At 31.1% G+C, this 10,000-nt stretch overlaps 2 protein-coding genes across 3 annotated transcripts in view; both read right to left on the reverse strand.

Annotated features, from left to right (window-relative positions):
- LOC119575844 (thiamine transporter 1-like) overlaps positions 1-10,000 on the reverse strand; it is a 40,675-nt gene that overhangs the window by 10,617 nt on the left and 20,058 nt on the right. The window lies entirely within an intron of this gene.
- The window catches only part of LOC119576064 (G-protein coupled receptor 143-like), a 7,554-nt gene continuing 4,476 nt past the window's right edge, over positions 6,923-10,000 (reverse strand). The window contains exons 3-6 of the mRNA XM_037923634.1: positions 9,673-9,825; positions 9,115-9,283; positions 7,446-7,616; positions 6,923-7,145 (exon numbers count right to left, since the gene is read on the reverse strand). Of these exons, the coding sequence (XP_037779562.1) occupies positions 6,978-7,145; positions 7,446-7,616; positions 9,115-9,283; positions 9,673-9,825 (661 nt within the window). The 3' untranslated portion in view covers positions 6,923-6,977. The remainder of the gene's footprint in view (positions 7,146-7,445; positions 7,617-9,114; positions 9,284-9,672; positions 9,826-10,000) is intronic.

Here is a 10,000-nt window from a genome sequence, read left to right on the forward strand (position 1 = left end):
AGGGGGGGGGGGAAATTTAAAGAATGAAAGAGGGTTTTTGGTTTTCGGGGACATCCCGGGGGCCCCAAAATTACCCCCCCGCAAAAATCCCTGGGGGTTTAAAAAATTTTTAAAACCAAAAAGGGTCAGGGAAAAAATCCCAAGGGGGGGAAAAACCCTTTCTTTTTTTTGGGGGAAAAACCCCCCCCGGGAAAAGGGGAAGGGCTTTTTTTTCGGGGCCCCCGGAACCCGGTGGGCCCAGGGGGGAAAAAACAAAAATCTCGTAAAGGGCCCGGTTTCGCCCAGCCAGGTTTTTAAAGATTTTGAAAGGGGGGGAAAAAAAAAAAATGCCAATTTTCCCTCGGCTGGCTGGATAAATAATAAATAAAAAAAAAAAAATAAAACAAAAAAAAAAAAAACCCAGAAAAACAGTAAGGGGTTTGATAATAACAATAATAATAATAAAAATTTTAAAATAATAAAAAATAATAATAAAATAATAAAAAAAAAAATTGAACCAAATGATGAAAAAACAAAAAAATATAAAACAACCAATGTAATAACAAAAAAAAAAAATTGTTTAATAAAAAAACAATTGCAAATGTAACAATAAAAAAAAAACAATGTTTAATTTTAGTGATGAAAAATGATAGATGATGTGATGAAAACCCTTGAAATTTAATATAACCAATAAAAAATAATGTATAAAATAATAATAATAATAATAAATTAAAATATTAATGGGGTGAAAATAAAATTGATAAAAAAAAATTTTAATGATAATGATGGCAATAATGATAAAAAAATATTAACAAAAAAAAAAATAAAACCCAATAAAGTTTTTTAAATTTTAAAAGAAGGGAATAATAGTAAATAAAAAATGGTAAAAATTTTATAAAATTACTGAAAAAAATTTTAAAAAAAAAACCAGTATGTTTTTCAGTAAATAAAAATTTTAAACGAATAGCAATAATTATAAAAATAAAAAAATTTTAAATAAATAAAAAAAACCCAAAATTTTTATAATAAATAAAAAATAATAATAAAATTATGATAATTACGAAAAAATTATAACAAAAATAGCAAATAAAAGTTTTACTATAGAATAATGATAAATTGAAAAAATTTTATAATGGGAAAAAAAAATAATAATAATAAAAAAACAATAATGTAATAATAAAGTTAAAAGTTAAGTTTTAGTGTTTTTGAAAAAAAAAAAAAGGATAATAATAATAATAATCCAAAATAAGGGGATTAATAATAATAAAAAAAAAAAAAATTTAAAAATAATAATAGGAAAATAAGAGGATGATAAAAAAAAAAAAAAAAAAAAAAAAAAAAAAAAAAAAAGATAATATAATTATAATACTAATATGTGATTACAACTACTACTACTACTACTACTAATGATAATAATAATAATGTTAATAATAATAATAATAATAATAATAATAATGATGATGATGGGATGAATAAATATAATAATAAATGATAATAGTAAAAATAAAAATGCTTATTATTAACAATATCTTACTATTATGTTTATATGTTAACTATAGGAATAAAAATAAAAGTATAACTACAAAATAGTTTCTTCCTAAACCAGTTTGGATCTTCAAATCAGCAGGTATAAGGGGAAGTTTCCTAACGATATCTACTAACAAACAGCAGGACACTATGAATGTTACTGTTTTTTTTTTCTTGTAACACAGATTCTAGCAGGTATTGTCGGTATTGGAGTTGCAAGCCATTCAAAACGCATTACCATAATAAATATATTTATTTCTTGTTACATGCAAACAAAAACCCTAGCATGTGTGTGAGGGATGGTTTTTTCTCAAGCGAGAAAGACGCTGCCCGAGGGTCTTAGTACGCGTGTGACTGAAATAATGCAAGGTATGAGGAGCTGAGAAAAGCCTAATGATAATAATATAATGATATCATTAGTATTATATCATTAGTATTATCATTATCACCATCTATCTATCTGTGCTTATGATGTTTCTCTCTTGAAAAGTTCCAAAAGAACAAGCAAAAAAAAAAAGGAAAGTTGAAAGTTCCCAAGTCCTTGTATTTTTTTTTTTTATTTTACACAGGTTACACTGAAAAACGTTCTTTTTTAAAAATCAACAAAACAAAACAACAAAAAAGCATTTTTTTTCATTTTTTTTTTTTACTTTTTTTTTAAGGAGACCAACGAAATGAAATAAACAGAACGAAATTATTTTAATGAATTTGCATTAATTAATTTCAGTTTTTTTTCTTCTAGAGAGAGATATAGGGGATTTCATTCGCAAAGAAGAAAACCCAAACAAACAGAAGAAAAAAGAAACAAGACAAAACAAACAAAACTGGAAGAGGCAACAGAAATTACTGCTCTACTACAAAACACAAGTTTTTTAGAAAGGAGATGGACTATTCCGACAGAATTGAACTCCGTTTCAGTTCAAGAGTTCACAGGTAGGTGGTATGTGTGTTGTAAAAAAATCATATAAAAACAGACAATAATAAAAGAGAATAATTGACCATTAAGGAGTGATAATGTAAGATTTTTCAAGTTGATCATGCAAAGTTAGCAAATTGCAAAACAAAGTTTTTAATTTTGTGGTTTGTAATAATACTTAGATAGCTGATACAATTGTTAAATAATACCACAAAAAATCTACCACCACCATCCCTATGGGAAGACTCTATAGCTTACTTTTTTTCCCCCTAATGAATACTCCACAAAAAACATTATAAAACCAAAAAAGGAAAGAATTAAAAAGAAATTTGTCATAATGCAAACCAAAGTAATTAGATTTGATTAACCAAATTAACCAAAGATATTGAAGAAAATAATCAGAAAGGCAGTGAGACAAAAAAAGAAGAAAAAAAATTATTCATCTGATCTTTCCAATACCTTTACCATTTCCATAATAATTTCTCCATTCTCTTGCTTGTGTTTGTTTAGCCTTTCAGCTCTTCCTTCAACTCCCAAAAATTCCTTTATTTTTCTCAAAGATCTCTGGAGGAAGTGTCGGTTTCTGACTTTATTTAATCATTGCCTTTCCCTCTTTAAAACCCTTGATCTCTTGCTTTGTTTGGCATACAACATATTTTCCATTTCCTTCTCCTTCTTCTTCCCTCATCTTCAATATTACATATTCATCCACTTCGTTTTTTAAAAGGCTATCTTGCAGATTAATTACTAATGGCGGTATAGAATCATCTAGACCAGTTCTGCATTCCCTTCTCCTTCTTTTTCTCACCAATTTTTTTAGAGCTGTGTGTTGGTTCCCGATGCTATGTTTTTTCTGTCACTTATTTCATGTAGCGAGTCAGGCATTGATGTACAGGACTAAGGCCTTATAAAGAAAATACATAATTGGCACACATGAAGGACATATGTAGAAATGGGAGAGGAGCATTTGAAAAATGCAATACATCTAAAATAACATGCATGTTTATTTGAACATGTGGAAAAAACGTATGGAAGAACATGATAAAAATATACAGATCAGGATAATGACATGATCTTGACATGATCTTCCATTCGGATTCAGAAGCTACAACAAGTGAACCCTGTGGAATTTAATGGATACTGATTATCTTTTTGCCATTTAATATCTGGGGTCTGCTACACTGCATGAGAGCACAAAATGTATTGCAATTGACCCAAAAGAAAGTACGCATGATCCCCTGAATGTGCAAAATTGAATCAGTATATTTGAACTCGTGCAGAAATGGAAACAATAATATGTATATCTAAATATAATTAATATGCTTGCATCTTCAGAGCAAAGGTTTCTCAAAAAAATTGTTTTTTTGCACATCCCCACAGGGAAAAGGGGCTTTCATGTAGTATGTTTACATTACTTATCAGACTTAAACCAGGGTGTTATTGTATTATACACTATGATAATGCTTGCATGGACTTTCCAATCACTTACTGTACGTGAAGATGAAATATATATAAAATATAATCTATTGTCTCATTTTCCCGAAGTATTTCTCTGTGTGTAGTGTGGTAGAACATCGTGTTATTCAAGGAGCATTTCAGTTATATGAAATAAACTTTAAGTACTATCAGTTTGACAAACTTTTTTTTTACCATTCATACCCTTCCACTCCTAGGATCAATACACTGGAATTAAGGAGTTAGTAAAATATCCAGATATACTGTACAAATGAAAGTTTATTAGTGAGCTGTTTACCGTACCCCACCATATAAATACCCCAATAAATAATAATATAAAAAAAAAAACAAACTACAAAAACCAATATGATAATTAAGACAATGTTCATATCTGGGTGACATAAATTTCTAGGTTTCTATTACGGATTCTCTTGTCTACGGAGAAAAAAGGCAAAAAAGGAAATATTAAAGGACCTTTTTATGATTTAGTGCTGCTTCCTGCTTGAAAAAGAAATGAATGATAGTGTTAACCTTAGGCACTTATAAAAAAGCACAAGCTGACACAGGGATTTATCATTTCAAACCATTATTTGCATGTGGTTTAAATGCTTCCAAGTGAGTAACTCTTATGCAATATCTTGTTTAATTCTAATGAAACTATAATCAGGATGGGGAAATTCGTAAATATAATGACACACAATATTACCTTATTAAAAATAATGATATCTTATGCTAGGCAGTTCCTTAGATACCAAATGACAAAGTGGGAAAAAATAAGCTTCGCAAACCAGCTAAACATATAGTATTTCTTTATGCCAAAAAGAGAAGGAGGAAGGACAAAGAAAGAAAAGAGAAGTATTCATTACACCCTTTTTCCCCAAAACAGTTATATTTCAAGGCACACAGGAATATTAACAAGAAAGGAATGGGAAGGATTAAATTATTATAAAAGAGTGCCCTTGTGAAAATACATTCAGACACGTACATGATATTGCAACCCTTTTACTAATAATTTTTTGTTAAATAACAAAATTTGGAGTCCTGTTCAACTACAAATCTTGTTATAATATATATACTACTTATACATAATTATTATATATCTATATATATATATATATATATATATATATTATATATATAATACTATATAATAATATATACTACATACTGTCAAGATAATATATTTCTGCCATTCAATTGTGATTAACTCTCAACATTTGCAAATACATAATAATAATGTAGTCACAAAATTAATATTACAAAAATAATCAAAAAGCAAAGTTTGTTTCGTGAATGAGAAACACACAGCTTTTGCAAACAGACTCACCATTGCAACCACAGATGAAAAAAAAATTGTTAAATAAGCAGGGCTGCAAAGTATGGGAAAAATTGGAAAACCTTGTATGGGAAAAATAAAATACACACATAAATATAATAACATACTAGTAAAAGTCGTAAGAAGAATCTATATAGTAGTAGTCGTACCAGCAATACTGCTACTCCTACTACTACTAATGAAAATTATCATTCATAAATTATCTTGATTGATTATAAAACAAATTGATACAGCATACAGAACAGAAAAAAACAACTAAAACAAAGGCATCAATAGCCTGGTATCATCTTACCACTATGCTTGTCTCAAAGTTTATTCCAATGGAAGGAGTATCTTTGCCTAGCAATTTCCATCACTACACCCGGCAAAAGCCCTGTACACAAAATACCTACAAAAGTTAGTAGCGGTAGAATGCAATGAATATGGCAGTGAGTAGTATTAAAACAGGTGCAACCCTTTTCATTACAATGGTTATCAGTTAGCTGTCAACAACGAGATTTCCCTCCTCCGAGTAAACCTGATAATCGGGTTATTATTTGTGGATGGATTCAGTGAGTATCACCCAAAGTGCATTAATAAATATAAAGCAAACCAATCTTTAAGAAAAAAGTATAATGCTCAAGGATATATCTGAATGAAAATTGGAATGTTGAGACAGTTGGAGTGTTTGATATGAGAACTCGCGATAATATTAGCATCCTGCATTTTAATAATAGATCTTTATGGCATCTATGCATTTAATATATACTTATGATACTGTTTCTGTGGCACAGAATAGTACATGAAATGCTCCGGATTCAAAATCCTGGAGCATTTTCAGCATCAGAATGTTCGTTACGGCTTCAATCATCGTTCATGTTAGCATATATATTTTTGTGGAATATGTTTATTAAACATTAAAACCAATTAAATAGTATTTTCAGTTACAAAGGATACAGTACATAAGGACATACAATGTTTTTAAAAGGGACTATGCCATAAAGAAAAGGGAAGAGAAAAAAAAAGATTAAAATTGAAGGTTTCTAAAAAATGTAAACAGGTGCTCAATGTCAATGAAAATAAAGTAATAAACAATAAATATTCAAGAAACTACAGCATTAGTAAGACAGATGTGAGAGAAAAAAGGTAAATAAATCTGGAAAGGCAGACGCATGAAAAAGCTATCATATAGAGTATATGAAACTTTTCTTAAGAACTTTGTGATGAATGACAAATCTTTGTGACTTATGAGAAACTCCTTGAAAATAACTATGGTCAATGATACAAGCCACTGGTAAGTGTAGTAAAGCCACTGTTGATTCCTTAAAAGCAGTTGAAAACAAAAATGATTTTCAAAAAAATGTCATTATCATCTGAACAACAATAGTGCAAAGGAAAGGAAAAATGTTCATTATGCCACTGTGACTTGGGATGTATACTCAGGGAACAACTGAGACAAGAACAAGGAAACATTTTGTAATGCCGGCTACATTTTGTTAGGCCTGGTTAAAAATGATTCAGCATTTGATAAAAGTACGTAGTTTAGAGTCTCTGAAGTCAAAGTATTACTCTGCTTATCCCAGGAGATGATATGTAATTAGAGAGCATTTCCTAGGGACGCCAAAAACAGAGAGGAAGCAAATGTACCGTATCTGTGTTCTCATACCATTCAGGTTATTGGCACATGGTAATTTGGTGACCTGATAGATATAAGAGTAAGTATAGCTTCACTGCAATCCCATTAATGTATTTAAACTACCATTTGGGCAGAAAACAACTTGTGTATTATGTATATGATTTAGGTGCAGTCTGGCTATTGGTGACCTCAAACTGGCTTTGATTAACTCCATCTTTTGACAAAGAGTGCAGTAATGGTGTTCGTTCATGTGACAACTTCATAGAAACAGAACGCTGGGGAGAAGAATCTTCTATAGACTCTTCTTGTTCAGGAACCTGCAATAATGAGAATGGTTAAGTTTTGAATTCTCCTGCCAGTTCAAAATACTATGTTAGACTGTGTCACAATCATTCTTTCTGTTTATTTACTGGTCTATCTCCCTCTCCATTTCCACACCCACCCACATCCACATTCATAAACAACCCATATTTTGCAATGTATAAAGCAAGAAATTATACAATTTTTATGAAATTTCATCAACTACCTAGCACAGCCAAATTGTCTTTGTACACAGAACAGATAATAATGTCTATTATATACTCTCATAAACACATGACAGTTATATGATGCCATACCTGATCTTTATAAAGATCATCAACATTGGCATTCGGCACCTCCAGCTGTTGTGATGAGTGCTTTGGCCATAATCTTGATGGTAACCAACTGGGCTTTGAGATTTCACTACCTGCCTCCCAGCTGCGATACACCATGGAGTTAAACACGGCCTGAAGAGGATTTAGGATTGCCTGTAAAGCAAGAGAAATTATGAATTCTTATATACATTCTCAGAAGATGAAGAACAAGAAAGTGAAAAAACAGTGATGGGGAGGCAGACTGTATGTCTGTTCAAAAGATCATCTAAATATAAATATTTTCCCAAGAGAAAAAAATACACACAAATTGTGCAAAGAACACTGCAGAAAGTATGTGACTTCAAAAAGACCTTTATATAGAATAACAATGGTAAAGTCTCAGACAAAGGGGACAAGTGAATATATTTTGGACATGCCAAAGGAACTAAGTTGCTCAACTGTTGGAATCTGTTGAAGACACTCTGAAATTCCACAGCTTGTGAAATAAATGATTGAGGCCTTTAACCCATATATTCTATTAGTTGGATGAAATACTCACTGAAAATTTCATAGGATTTATACTTAAAGCCTTTAAAACAGATCAGGAGAGAACTATTGGTTTTGTAGAGGACTTTCATCCATGCTGAGCTTACTACTCATTCACAATAATGCACACAAAATTTTTAAAAGTCTACCATCTGTGTGCAGTTTCTATGGAACACAGTCTGGATGGGAGCTAAAAGATGGAAATCTTGTTGTAAAGTTTAACCAAATAATGTTTCAAAGTATATATAAATTTTCAAGATTAAGCAGCCCCACTTTCAAACTTATTTAACTCAGACCATTAAAGAAAGTCAAGGATGTCACAGGAACTTAAAAACAGACATTCTATAGTCAGGTATAACAAACAAATAGCTAGCCCAAGACGTACTATACATGTCACAGGTATTGCAGTAAGTTAATGTCAATACTTCTATAATCTTTAGGTACATATACATATGTTATAATCATATCTACTAGTACCCATATCTATTTTAATTGATGTATATAAATATAATCTTTGTAATAGGACATGAACAAGCATAAAATTAAAGGGTGTGTGAGATGTTAGTAAAACTGCTCTATTCAGCAGCTGGTCGCTCCTGCTTACTCATGGATCTGTGTCAGTGTATATAATGAACCAAAACATAATTATATTATAAAAGTGGTGGAATATAAGTGTGTTTCTTTCCCCATTCCATCACAAGTGTATTGATTTCAGGTGACACAGATTCTTGGAAACAAGAACAAGGTATAAAGAATAAACAAGGAGAGAAAATAAATATCACCAGACTGACGTGATCAAAGTACTATGACCTGAACAAGTAATTGCTCCAAATAAAGTAACAAATTAACTCTCTCACAGGATCAGCTTCAAGGAGAAAAAGAACAAATAGAAAGAAAGATAAGACAAAGAAGAACAAGAAGAGGAAGAAGAAGAAGGAAGAGGAAGAAGAAGAAGGAAGAGGAGGAAGAAGAAGGAAAGAGGAAGAAGAAGAAGGAAGAGGAGGAAGAAGAAGAAAGAGGAAGAAGAAGAAGGAAGAGGAGGAAGAAGAAGAAAGAGGAAGAAGAAGAAGGAAGAGGAGGAAGAAGAAGAAGAAGAAGAAGAAGAAGAAGAAGAAAAAAAACTTACCATAAGATACCACACTGTTATGATAAATGCTTTCGGAAGATTATTCCACGACGTCCACAAGACGATGCCGTTGATGATATTTGGCAACCAGCAGAGATAAAAAACTCCATTGATCAGGAAGAACTTCTTGCGCAGGCCATCGACAACCCGCCGCTCCGATTGGGTGAACCTGACAAGAGAAAGCCTTGTTTGCTTCAGGGGATCCATGTCAATAATGATCTTTTTTTGACTTGTAATCTTTTTCTAAAAAAGAAGAAGAAGAAGAAGAAGAAAAAAAGAAAAGAAAAAGGAGAAGAAGAAGAAGAAAAATCAGGAGAAGAAGAAGAAGAAAAATCAGGAGAAGAAGAAGAAGAAGAAGAAGAAGAAGAAGAAGAAGAAGAAGGAGAAGAAGAAAAAGCATTTTTCTGGTTAAAGTTTTTAAATATCCAAAGCAAATTTGACTTCTTTAATGGTATTTTGAAGAAGAAAAAAATCTTGATGGTTCTTTAAAATGTAGAGAGGGGGAAATAAAAACAAAAACTAAGGAAAGGAAACAGACAAACACAAAACAAGACTTACCTCCCTCTGGCTGACATTATCTGCTTTTCAACCTTTGAGAACGCTATGCAATAAAGTATTGGGTTGCCAATCATAACAACGACAATGGGAATAAATGAGCTTAAATAATTTGGCAGAAATCTCAGGTACGGGTTCACGGCTTGACTGTGGCAGCTGAAGGAAAGAGGACGGCCATTAAGACACTCTTATATTTGAATTTAAAACTGTGATATTCTATTATCATCATTAATTTTTATTATTATTATCATTTTTTTTTATCATAACAGTTTAATGCCCAAGAAAATAATTTCAAGAATGTAAATGTTTTAGATCTATATACATTCTAGGG

Source organism: Penaeus monodon, chromosome 1 (assembly GCF_015228065.2).
Source record: "Penaeus monodon isolate SGIC_2016 chromosome 1, NSTDA_Pmon_1, whole genome shotgun sequence".
Lineage (NCBI taxonomy): Eukaryota > Metazoa > Arthropoda > Malacostraca > Decapoda > Penaeidae > Penaeus > Penaeus monodon.